Raw genomic sequence first — 13310 nt, 5'->3', positions numbered from 1 at the left:
GCTGTATAGTAAGTTGGGGGTATAGTGAGTTAGGGGGTAACAGGAATAGGCTGCATAGTAAGTTGGGGGGTGCAGTAAGTTAGGGGGTAACGGGAATAGGCTGCATAGTAAGTTGGGGGTGCAGTAAGTTAGGGGGTAATGGGAATAGGCTGCATAGTAAGTTGGGGGGTGCAGTAAGTTAGGGGGTAACAGGAATAGGCTGCATAGGAAGTTGGGGGTGCAGTAAGTTAGGGGGTAACATGAATAGGCTGCATAGTAAGATGGGGTGTGCAGTAAGTAAGGCGGTAATGGGAATAGGCTGCATAGTAAGTTGGGGGTGCAGTGAGTTAGGGGGTAACAGGAATAGGCTGTATAGTAAATTGGGGGGTGCAGTGAGTTAGGGGGTAACAGGAATAGGCTGCATAGTAAGTTGGGGTGTGCAGTAAGTTAGGGGGTAACGGGAATAGGCTGCATAGTAAGTTGGGGGTGCAGTAAGTTAGGAGGTAACAGGAATAGGCTGCATAGTAAGTTGGGGGGTGCAGTAAGTTAGGGGGTAACGGGAATAGGCTGCATAGTAAGTTGGGGGGTGCAGTAAGTTAGGAGGTAACGGGAATAGGCTGCATAGTAAGTTGGGGGTGCAGTAAGTTAGGGGGTAACGGGAATAGGCTGCATAGTAAGTTGGGGGTGCAGTAAGTTAGGGGGTAACAGGAATAGGCTGCACAGTAAGTTGGGGGTGCAGTAAGTTAGGGGGTAACAGGAATAGGCTGCACAGTAAGTTGAGGGTGCAGTAAGTTAGGGGGTAACGGGAATAGGCTGTATAGTAAGTTGGGGGTGCAGTAAGTTAGGGGGTAACAGGAATAGGCTGCATAGTAAGTTGGGGGATTCAATAAGTTAGGGGGTAACAGGAATAGGCTGCATAGTAAGTTGGGGGGTGCAGTAAGTTAGGGGGTAACAGGAATAGGCTGCATAGTAAGTTGGGGGGTGCAGTAAGTTAGGAGGTAACGGGAATAGGCTGCATAGTAAGTTGGGGGTGCAGTAAGTTAGGGGGTAACAGGAATAGGCTGCATAGTAAGTTGAGGGTGCAGTAAGTTAGGGGGTAACGGGAATAGGCTGTATAGTAAGTTGGGGGTGCAGTAAGTTAGGGGGTAACAGGAATAGGCTGCATAGTAAGTTGGGGGATTCAATAAGTTAGGGGGTAACAGGAATAGGCTGCATAGTAAGTTGGGGGGTGCAGTAAGTTAGGGGGTAACAGGAATAGGCTGCATAGTAAGTTGGAGGGTGCAGTAAGTTAGGGGGTAACAGGAATAGGCTGCATAGTAAGTTGGGGGGTGCAGTAAGTTAGGAGGTAACGGGAATAGGCTGCATAGTAAGTTGGGGGTGCAGTAAGTTAGGGGGTAACAGGAATAGGCTGCATAGTAAGTTGGGGGGTGCAGTAAGTTATGGGGTAACAGGAATAGGCTGCATAGTAAGTTAGGGGGTAACAGGAATAGGCTGCATAGTAAGTTAGGGGGTAACAGGAATAGGCTGCATAGTAAGTTGGGGGGTAACAGGAATAGGCTGCATAGTAAGTTAGGGGGTAACAGGAATAGGCTGCATAGTAAGTTGGGGGGTGCAGTAAGTTAGGGGGTAACAGGAATAGGCTGCATAGTAAGTTGGGGGGTGCAGTAAGTTAGGAGGTAACGGGAATAGGCTGCATAGTAAGTTGGGGGTGCAGTAAGTTAGGGGGTAACAGGAATAGGCTGCATAGTAAGTTGAGGGTGCAGTAAGTTAGGGGGTAACGGGAATAGGCTGTATAGTAAGTTGGGGGTGCAGTAAGTTAGGGGGTAACAGGAATAGGCTGCATAGTAAGTTGGGGGATTCAATAAGTTAGGGGGTAACAGGAATAGGCTGCATAGTAAGTTGGGGGGTGCAGTAAGTTAGGGGGTAACAGGAATAGGCTGCATAGTAAGTTGGAGGGTGCAGTAAGTTAGGGGGTAACAGGAATAGGCTGCATAGTAAGTTGGGGGGTGCAGTAAGTTAGGAGGTAACGGGAATAGGCTGCATAGTAAGTTGGGGGTGCAGTAAGTTAGGGGGTAACAGGAATAGGCTGCATAGTAAGTTGGGGGTGCAGTAAGTTATGGGGTAACAGGAATAGGCTGCATAGTAAGTTAGGGGGTAACAGGAATAGGCTGCATAGTAAGTTAGGGGGTAACAGGAATAGGCTGCATAGTAAGTTGGGGGTGCAGTAAGTTAGGGGGTAACAGGAATAGGCTGCATAGTAAGTTAGGGGGTAACAGGAATAGGCTGCATAGTAAGTTAGGGGGTAACGGGAATAGGCTGCATAGTAAGTTGGGCTGGACAATAAATAGGGTGTATACTCTATACTACTAGTTTCCAGATACATTCCATAGACGAGTTTCCTTTTCCTCCCTGAACCATTCAGACGAGGATTCATCCAACGCACTTTGTATGAGGGGAAATTCACACATTAAATCTACACCCATCTGCAGGAATAATGCTCAGTTTGTCCCGTCGTAGGCCCCCCGCCCCTCCTCACTTACTGAATAATGGTACGGTCCGAATTTGATAAAGAGAAACTGCTGATCTCATATATTAGAGGACTCGGACTGATCCAATCATGCCTCGTCGCGGGGGTCTCGGAGTTGTTAAACCTGCGGACGATGCAGTACAGTCTATATGTGATCAGGTGAGTGAGCCGCTAGGGGGCGCTGCAGTGAGGGGCAACTAATGTGCTGGGGGAGATGGACTTATGTGTAGGACGATATGTCTGTGGCTTTGTGTATAATATGTTACTTCTCTGCTCCATCAGTTATGTATTATATTACTGATCTCTCTTTTTTAGGTTTGTACCCAAAGTTGCTCTATCTTTATGTAATCTGCCCTCTCTGGCTGCCCCTCCTGGTTATATCCCACTCCCCAAGATAAGGACAGTTTTAGCAGAAACAACCTTAATACATGACCAATGGAATATTAACTAAATTGTATTACCAGGAAAATGATAGGTGGTGCTTGTTATACCCCCCCCCCTTCCCCCCCTTCCTGGTGTAACTGAATCATGTAATGCACATATATTGCTGGTGAGTATGTTACATAGTCAGTCAGAGCTAGAGCCAAACATATCTATATGTACTGCAAAGAGCTGACTTTACCTTTTTGTATGTGTGTGCATATACATAGACTCAGTATAAACGTGTGTGTGTGTGTGTGTGTGTACATACCCTACACACATACACTGAAAATATAACCTAAGTGAGAAAAAATATCCAACAGGGTCAAAATGTTCAGAATAATCATAAAACCAGCTCTGCTCTGCACAGTGGAGGACGGTTCATATTGCTACTAATAGTCTCCACAGTGTTACTACATCCACAATCCCTCAGACCTCTTAGTGGGCTCCTCTGACGTCCCTACATGCCCATCAGACCTCCACCTCTGCCACCAGACTTCACCACATGCCCCTTACATGCCATCACACCTTCCCTCATGCCCATCAGATCTATCCAAATTCCCCATATAAGCCATCGGATGTCCAAATATGCCCCTTAAATGCCCATCAACCTCACCACATGTCAACAGACCCACACATTTCATCAGATCTTCCCAAATGACGTCACACTTCCTTACATGCCCATCAGCCTCTTCACACGCCATCAGATCTCATGTGCCCCTTACTTGCCCGCACAGAGGAAGCGCACACTACCCTGTCCTCCACCTCCTCTACTGCATTGTCTGTGACACTGACCTCCCTGCATTGTTCAGAGAGGTCTGCGGCTGCTCTTGGTCAGTCGAACTACTGAATGTTTTATAATCTGCCCTTACTGGCGCCTGGACAACTACAGTTTGTTGATGCTCCCGTCCAGGAGCCACATTTCAAAGCTAAAAGAGCCGCAGGTGGCCACCGCTGGTATATAGCATGATGCCATCCCCATACTAGGACACTGTATGCTGTTATATAGAAGTATATGGTGCCCAGTGTTGGGGCATGGTGTCCTCTGGCTGGTTAGTATCTCTAGTTATAGCTGTGGCTGCTGTTGTATTAGCCAATAGGAAGCATTCTTCACTGTGATTGGATACAAATGTGAGTAGCTGCCTATTATTTCTGTAACAGCAGCTTTATTATCAAGGATGACACAAGACTCCTGATTGTAGAAATGTGTCTTTATTGGCCCTGTCCCCTCTCCTGGCCACACTTCATTTCATGCCCACAATTCCTGAGTGTCTAGGTGAAATCAAACTCTGATGCTGTGGATGTCAGAATGTAAATTTATGCTGTAAGAAGAAGGTTCCTCTACTAACATCACATTTAGGTGTAGGATTTTCACTGGACCAGCCAGCAATTGGCTCTTTGTCTGTCTAGCCCAGAGGTTGCAAATTCCAGTCCTCCAGAACCCACCCAGGTCATGTTTTCAGGATCTCTCCAGTTATGCGCAGCGAGGTACGTCTGTGGCTGAGTCAGTATTAACCCCTCCTCCTCCCACAGACAGAAATCCTAAACCTCAATAGTTGGGGTTACTCGGGAACAGGTAATGGGGAACCCTGGTCTGGTGCAGGGTGGACAATGACATTTGGATCTGATTGGTTATTAAAGTGCAAGTTGAACGTATGCGGCTATAAGTGCTGACATCTGATTGGTTGCTGGGGGTTAAAGCTCCACAGTGTGATTTCTGTATTTAATGTCTGTGACTCTGCATCCAAACACTCCTGATATTTTTAGAATGCGTCGGCTTAACTGGAAAAGGTGAATTAGTATTTGGGGATGTATAGATCTATATTTTGTCATAAGATTAGAAGAAATATAGATTTGGTTTATGAACATGCACCTGCAGTAATATATTCTTTCCCATGATTTTGTCGAGTTATTTTCACACCACTAGTGTCACCTCACGATTATCTACAGTATAACACATATAGACATAACCAGTCATTTACTAGATATCTATTTATGTGGTTTTCATACCAAAGATTATATTCATCTTTTTTTTCCATCCCTTTGTTTGGTTCAGGAACCTTCCTCCTATAACCGCTGCCTCTACAGACTGCGTGATTCAGTTCTGGGCCCTCGATCAGTCACAGTAATCACATTATACTCTGTAACAGTGTGAGAGGGAGTTATCCAACTGAGGCTGCTGGTGACATCAGTTTGATGTTGGGGAGTGGGCTCACCCCCCAGCCGGGGTCCCCCTACATCAGATACGCCGGTCACCAAGTCATCTACTGCAGAAATTCAGGGGACAAGTATATAGCCCTCTCCTAAGCACTTATTTACTGCTGCTGAGATGCAGGGGAGATATCCGGTCCCCTCTGCACCTAATTGTTCTATGGAAACTTTCTATTTAGAGTAGAATTAAGGTAGAGAATAAAACTGGGGGGTGAGGATAATCAATGAGCCTCAATGATTGTAACTGGCTCAGTATCCCCAACTTAACTCTCCCTAACTTGTCAGTATATGGTTTGGAGCACATGGAGTCATGAGTTTGATCCCCGACCATGGCCTTATCTGTGAGGAGTTTGTATGTTCTCCCCGTGTTTGCGTGGGTTTCCTCCGGGTGCTCCGGTTTCTTCCACACTCCAAAAACATACTGGTAGGTTAATTGGCTGCTATCAAAATTGACCCTAGTCTCTCTGTCTCTTTCTCTGTCTCTGTCTCTGTCTCTGTCTCTCTCTGTCTGTGTGTATATTAGGGAATTTAGACTGTAAGCCCCAATGGGGCAGGGACTGATGTGAATGAGTTCTATGTACAGCGCTGCGGAATCAGTGGCGCTATATAAATAAATGATGATGATGATGATGATGGATGTGTATGGAACATTTTGCACCCCTCCCCCCCCCCTCTCCAGCTTTGTGAATCATTTGGAAAATAAGTTGTGACTAGACACAGAACCAGTAATATGGAGCATCTGCCACAAGCCAAAATATTTACTATACTGAGAGATCTGAAATAAACCTGAGGGAATACAAAATAGTTGTGTTCTATACAAACGTAACCTGTGTATAAAGAGGGCTTTAATGCCAGAGGTTTCCATTTCATTCATTCTTGGAAAATAGAGGTCGCCTCGATGTATTATTTAATGTTGTGCTCTGTGCCAGGCTCCTCTCATTATGAATTAATCTATTCTATAATTGTTTCTACTTCTCCTTTCATTCTCAGTGAAGTTTATCAAACTGTTCATGATTTCCTGTATTTATCTTACAAACATTTACACTGAAGAGCATTAAAGCCTCATCATACACAGGCCACGTCTGTATGACCATGAATTAATTCTTATATATGAGGGTACATTTTACTTGTGGGCATTTATGTCAGTGAGGTTTTTATCAGTGAGAAGTCTTCCTTTTTATTATGTTTTTTCTGGTTACCAAAATAATTGATGACATTTAAAGGGACACACGCTAATCGGAATTGGCAACATCTAGAAGATGTAATATCCAATAAAATGAGAAACTACAAACAAAATATTAGTCCCCCTTTCCTTCACGTATATTGAAACCGGGTGTGATACATGTGTTTGCCAGCTGCATTGTCAGGATGAGGGCCCCAAATAAAATGTTACATTGATAAGTAGAAATGAACATAATTTTCCCCTCAGATAAAAGGTTTTTTTTTTCTTAAAAACATTTGGTCAATTAGCCCAGTGGGGGGTAATTGGGTTGAGCAGACCCTCTGTGAAGAAGCCAACTTAAGATATGCAGATCAGGCACCCATTGTCTTTGATCATGGATTCCACTTCCTAATTAGAGGAGACGTCCTTTTCAATAGGTATTGTAAAAACAAAATAAACACTAGGGGCTAGATTTACTAAGCTGCGGGTTTGAAAAAGTGGGGATGTTGCCTATAGCAACCAATCGGATTCTAGCTTTCATTTATTTAGTACTTTCAACAAAATGACAGCTAGAATCTCCACTTTTTCAAACCCGCAGCTTAGTAAATATACACCTAGGTGTAAATTAGGGCAAGCCATGGTGAGATCCTTGTAGATAAAAGCTCTCTGTGCAGGAATATAGAAATATGAACTCAAAGAAAATTTCTTCATATTTCGGGAAATCCTTGTGCCGCTCCATACTGAAGGACAAAAACCACACCAGGTTACAGGTACAAGCGGTACCAGGGAACACCTGTAGTCACATATCTTTGGGAAAGGTATGTCATATTGTTATGATTCCATTATGTATGGTATTTAAAAGTTGATGGAGATTATGATCAGTTTATTGACGGGGGAGCTATGTCTCTGGGATATACCTGAGAAAAGTTAAGACAGGTCAAAACTTAGGAATAGGTTTGAACAAACCCTAGGTGACATCTAATGGACCTTTCTGCCCCCAAATTGGCATCGACACTGCCCTTGTGAATGCTGTCCTATTTGATTTTGCTTAAAAACCTAAGTTGTGAAGGGACAAGGTGTCAGCTCTTGGGGGTCAATCTAATTGAAGGACTGTCCATCTCTTCTGCCTGCCCCAGGCCTACAGATTATTATACATGAGTCATGTTCTGTACATTCATCCCATTTGTTTTTATAACTGTTATACAATTTATTTGTATGTCCATTGTTTTCATAAGCTGTAAGCATTGTACTTTTTGTATATTAAATCTAAAAATGTACAAGTGCTGTCCTTATTGTTCTAAACAAATTCACTGGCTGTTCAGAAGAGATTGCTTGGCTGGGTTAACTCTTTAGATACCAGTGTGTGAAGTGTTAACTATTTAGCTACCCGAGCACAGAGGGTGCACAATTGGATAATTAAGTCATAATTTTGCTACGGGTCTTATACGTAGCTGGTGGCAGTTGCAGAGGTGTGAAGCGTCTGTGTTGGGAAAGGGGCCAGTAAATCTGTAACCTGAGAGAGAGGTGAGTGTGAGACTTAGGCTGGAGTCCTGTGTGTTCCCTTACAGTAAGCTTCCAAGTTACGAGTGCGCAGAGGCCGGATTGTGACTGGTGATGGAAGTCAGGAGAGGTTTCCTGACAAAATAGAGGCGATAAATTGTGTAACTATGTGAAGATAGGATAAGATATTAAATCAGGGAGTGGCTATATGTGACATACATGAACGACATTTACATGGTTGACACCATAATATAGACAGGGTTGGAAAGTCGGCAATAATGACATCGACCATATTGTTAGGGATATTTATCAACCTAATGTTGACTTTCTGAATGCCAACAAAATTAATTTCTAGCTGTCGACTGTATAACTTGAAAATGAATTGTGTAAGAGCGGAGACTTGATGAACACTATATAAACAATAAATAAGATATTAATGATAGACTGTTCCACTGAGGTCCTCTGAATATAATGCTCTAAGATCATAGATCCATAAGGGCTTCTCACAGTATTTATGGAGGAGTCTTGAATGATTTTAACATATGGAATAATGTCTTGGTATGTCATGATAGTCTTCTCTGGAAATATTACTCCTATGTGCCAAAAAACAGTTTTTGAGACCAAATATTTGAAGCTACAAAAGACATATAATTGTTGCCACAATAGCTCATGTATCTCCCTTTAGTGTTGGCTGAGTTTATTTATAACTATTTAAAGTGCATTTAATGTGTAAAATGTGACCTGATATTTATTATGGATTATACATGATCAATTACTGAATAGTTACCTCTCCTGCTCATGTCTGTCCGGCTCACTTGATCTCTCCCATTGGTCTGCCCAGACCCATCTCACTCCAGGATGGCTGCGTTTCCATTGTGCTCATAGGACTGTAGCGGAACCAGCCACAGAGGAGGCAGTAGGAAGAGTTATGGGGCCACTTTCTACCCACCAGACCCCTAGAATGAACCTCTACGACCAGGCCAGTCATGGTCCTCGCCGTTGGAAGACCTGTTTCCGTGCACCTGAACGTGGTCACTGGTATTTGGCTGCCCGCAGGTCTTGTGCACATAGTAATAGAGGTTTATTCTAGGATGGATCTGGGGCAAGAAATGAGACAGCAGAGATGAAACTAGAACAACGCTGGTGTAGGTCAAACCTGCACTAAGGGCTGTGACTGAATGCAGGTACCTGCACAGGGAGTGGCAGATCCAGGGGGGGGGGGCATCGGGGGATCGCCCCCCCCCCCTCCCTAGCAGGGGCTTGCTGCCGGCGGCTGCATACTATGTGCAGGTCCGCTCGGCAGTGACAGGTAGGGACAGTGTGCTGCCCGGCCGCTCTGATTGTGTTTTACACACAATCAGAGCATCCGGGGAGCACACTGTCCCTACCTGTCACTGCTGAACGGACCTGCACATAGTATGCAGCCTCAGATGTCAAAAAGGGGGCAGGGCCTAAATCGCCTCCCCCTAAATCGCCCTAGGTAGAAGTATTCTCTAGATCCGCCCCTGTGCACGGGTGAGGATGAGGAGGGTCCAGCAGACCTAGTGACTGTCCCTCTGGAGTGTGTGTGGACCATGGTCTGATAACCTTGTTGTCTCCTGTCCTCAGATGAGAAAGCAGGCGGAGGAGAAGACTGGGAGGTCCTTCAGCATTTTACAAGCTGTTGAATACAAGACTCAAACTGTTGCTGGGAGAAATTACTTCATTAAGGTAATGGGTGGATATCTGTACATTAATAGACCACTAAGGAACTACAGTGCTAATTCATTTTTATTTTATTTTATTTTTTTTGTCCCTTGGTCAGATGATTTTTAGGGCACTATAAGCTAATAAAAGCACATACAATTGATGTTTGTTAAATGCAGAAAAGTCCACGACATGAAGATTCAAACCCTAAACTCTCTTTAGAGGACTCATCTGATTCAATGGGAGCAGATTTGTGGCTGTAATTGTAATATAAATATTTAAATAACATAGCACAATGGTTATATAGAACCCATTATATTGTATAATGTATCGCCGCGAAAAACCTATTACCATTAATAAGGTAATTTTGACCCTGCTTTCTGCTCAGGAAGCCGCGAGCAAAAAGTCAGCATTGAAATTACTGTACTAATGGTATCTATGAGCACTATTACTGTACTAACGGTAACTATGAGCACTATTACTGTACTAACGGTATCTATGAGCACTATTACTGTACTAATGGTATCTATGAGCACTATTACTGTACTAACGGTATCTATGAGGACTATTACTGTAATAGTGCACAGGCCGCACTACTTGTTACAGTAACACGGCCAATTGAATTCCCCCTTTAGAGTTATTGTAGTTTTAAGACTTAACAAAATTCACATTAATCTGTGATTTTCTTGAGTCTTGCAGAGATAGAGGACCTGAGTCATTAAGGAAAGTAAGGCAAACAAAAAGGAGTAAATGTTCTCCGGGACAAACCATGTTACAATACAAGGGGTGCAAACTGGTTTATTTTGCACATAAGTTAAATACTGGCTGTATTTTCATGTAGCACAAATACTTGATGGCTTTATTTTTACACTGAAATTTAAAGTTGATCTAGGACTTGTCCTACCCCAACTGTAAATCTGTCCCCACACTTTAAATTTATCTCCCCCCTCCATTGCAACATAGTTTTGTCCAGGTGCAAAGTTACTCCTCTTTTTATGCTTTGCTCCCCTTAATGACTCAGGCCCAGGATGTCTAAACAGCAAGTCTAATTACCCCCTCCTGTGTCTTCAGGTTAGAGACATGCTGGTCACTGAGATGAAAAGGTCTAATTAACATGAGATTACCTGCCTTCAGACAGTTTCAAAAACACACTTCCCCCACACATATGCTGAATTTGGATTTCCTCTAAAAAAAAAAGTTACAAAACCAAATCATGACATTCTGTCTTAGAAAGCAATACAGTGTGATATAAAATGATGCCAATACAAATATCCGTACATGTGTAATGATATAAATTGGCGCACTGCGCTTTTAATTCAAATACATTTATACAATAAGTTATTTATAAGTAATCCAGCCACAGAGGTCTTTATGTTGGTTAAACATTACAGCTAAATATTTTACATCTATTCAATAAATTCATTGGAGTGATGTGATAGATTTAATGTGACCCCTCTAATTTCATGTTCATGTTCTGTATTTGTGACCTGTTCCACTCGTATCTTGTCCCTCAGGCTCACATAGGAAGCGAGGAGTTCATACATCTGCGCGTCTACGAACCACTGCCGTGTTATAATGAGGAAATGAGCCTCACGGCCGTCCAGCTGGGCAAAACCAGGGGAGAGGAGATCAAACACTTTGAGCCCCATGACTGAAGATCCCCCCGACCCTGCTCCTGTCCAGGGTCTAACAAGTGATCATAATATAAGTTTTACGATATTATAGCTTCTGATATGTTCATTGAATTTTATATAGACTATTGGTTTTATTTACTAGTGCTACTTGTAAAAAGCAGGTGACATTAATGTAGATATCAGTAACACTGTGCTGAATACTATACATGTAATACCAGTGTTTATTCTAATAAAACATGCCCACCATGGTCTCTCGTCTCTCTGCAGCAGTCTGTCATGTTAGCAAGGTTTTCCCTGAGCAGGCAGCATTTGAGTGATAGTTTGACAGTCTTGCTTTGCAGAAATTCACACTGGGGATTGGTGAAATCATAAACAGGGTGGAATCAGTGATCTCACAGCAGCTGAAATTACTGCAGTATTTCTGGCACATCACGTGACTGAGGCGGATTATACCACTGGGCCGGGGATAGGGGGTCGGTCACAGACACAGTGTGAGGTGTGTGCGGGGTTACACCACATCTACAGGGATGGGAAGATCACCAGACATCGCTGCACGGCCATGGTGTGAGTAGGAAATAACATGTCTCCCTTCCCCCGGGGGAAGATGGTTTATCCCGAGGGTATAAGTACAGGCGGGGCCGGCGGTCTGCTGACACTGAGTACTGAGATCATCATGGCGATGTGTGGGGGGATCGGGAAATCCAAACCTGCTGATACTGCTGTATTATATCTGTAATGTGTCCCTGTATACATACACACGTTATATACAGAAAATTATATTCTATTATCTGTCTGTGACCAGGTAACACTGCTGTATTATATCTGTAATGCACCAACTATATATATATTTATTAGTAAGGTGCTGCCCCTCCCCCCCTATAATTATATCTGTAATGTAACTCCCCCTCTCATCTATAATTATATCTGTAATGTAACCCCCCCTCTCATCTATAATTATATTGGTGCTGCTGGACTGTTCCTTGTCGGACCAGATGACCCCATAACTATATCTGTCCCTCTATTATATGTAACATTCTCAGACTACTCCTACGTGACCAGGGAACTCCCTTAAATGTATATAAACCTTCTATATACTGTGTAATATTCCCTGTGGCCGGGTGACATATACTGTGTGTGTATAAGCCCTGATCGCTGGGCTTGTGGTATTTCTGGCATTACTGGAGTAGTAAAGAGCATTAACAAGTACTGTATATATAGTATTACTATGTCTGTGTATTATTCCTGTTATTACTTTATATACCACGTACTGTCCTGTCCGCCCTCTGTATGCTGCTGTGGACCTCGTGTGGTGCCCTATAAATAAAGATGAATAATAATCTGTGTAATGAAGAGGTATAATAACTGGGGATATGGAGCACCCTGGGGTGCAGCTGCAGACAGCAGGGCTGGGGCTGGGTGTCTGTACATGAACCAAATCATCTGAGCCGGTGACTCATCTGCATACAGTGCAGTCATGTGATCCTCAGTCATGTGACCCGGGCACCTTCTACAGAGAGGACTAACCAGAGCCCAGTACTCCCAGAGGCATCAGTTATAATGGACCACTCCCCATGCAGTGAGTTTGGGCTGCAGATCCAGCACTGACACCCTCTCCCTCCTCAGTGTTTCCCATATTGTTCTCTGCACAGCTTGGTCCAGCCTGAGCTACATACAACAGACCCCGGGATATATGTCGGCTAACACAGAATATGCAATTTGCTCATTGCATGTAGATGTATACAGAGGGGGCTAGAAGGGGAGGGGGACCCCCTGCACACTGCTGGGACCCAGTAGAATTGCTGCTGTTCTACTTGTACATAAAATGCAGGAGAATCTGTTACACGTTTGCAGATATGTAAGTGCCAGGCTGCTGCTAATGGGGTGATCCTAACTGCGTGTATGTTTAATATAGTCATGTGTTTATATTGGGTTAATCTTTACCTACACTCCTACCCGCCCCCTCCGCTGTGCCTGTGACCGCTGCCTCACTACTTCACTGATCACCTCCTCTTACTCCCATCTTCAGGACTTTGCCCGGGCTGCTCCCCTGCTGTGGAACGATCTTCCACGTTCCATCAGGTTAGCATCTACTCTCAAAGGCTTCAAGTGTGCCCTTAAGACTCATTTCTTTATTCAAGTCTATCAGTCCTCCTACTAACTCCCTTGTCCTGGCTCTCTGCCCCAGTTAGTA

At 43.8% G+C, this 13310-nt stretch overlaps 1 protein-coding gene across 1 annotated transcript; it reads left to right on the top strand.

Moving 5' to 3' along the window:
- The first annotated feature begins 2404 nt into the window (after positions 1–2404).
- On the top strand, positions 2405–11370 carry LOC142139644 (cystatin-B-like). The gene is made up of 3 exons (XM_075197439.1): positions 2405–2665; positions 9408–9509; positions 11000–11370. Exons 1-3 carry the CDS (start codon positions 2597–2599, stop codon positions 11138–11140), a joined length of 312 nt encoding a protein of 103 aa, XP_075053540.1. The 5' UTR covers positions 2405–2596; the 3' UTR covers positions 11141–11370.
- The last annotated feature ends 1940 nt before the right edge of the window (positions 11371–13310 follow it).

Source organism: Mixophyes fleayi, chromosome 2, assembly GCF_038048845.1.
Source record: "Mixophyes fleayi isolate aMixFle1 chromosome 2, aMixFle1.hap1, whole genome shotgun sequence".
Classification (NCBI taxonomy): Eukaryota; Metazoa; Chordata; class Amphibia; order Anura; family Limnodynastidae; genus Mixophyes; species Mixophyes fleayi.
Note: the sequence above shows the minus strand (reverse complement) of the source record. Positions and strands in the feature narration are given on the sequence as shown.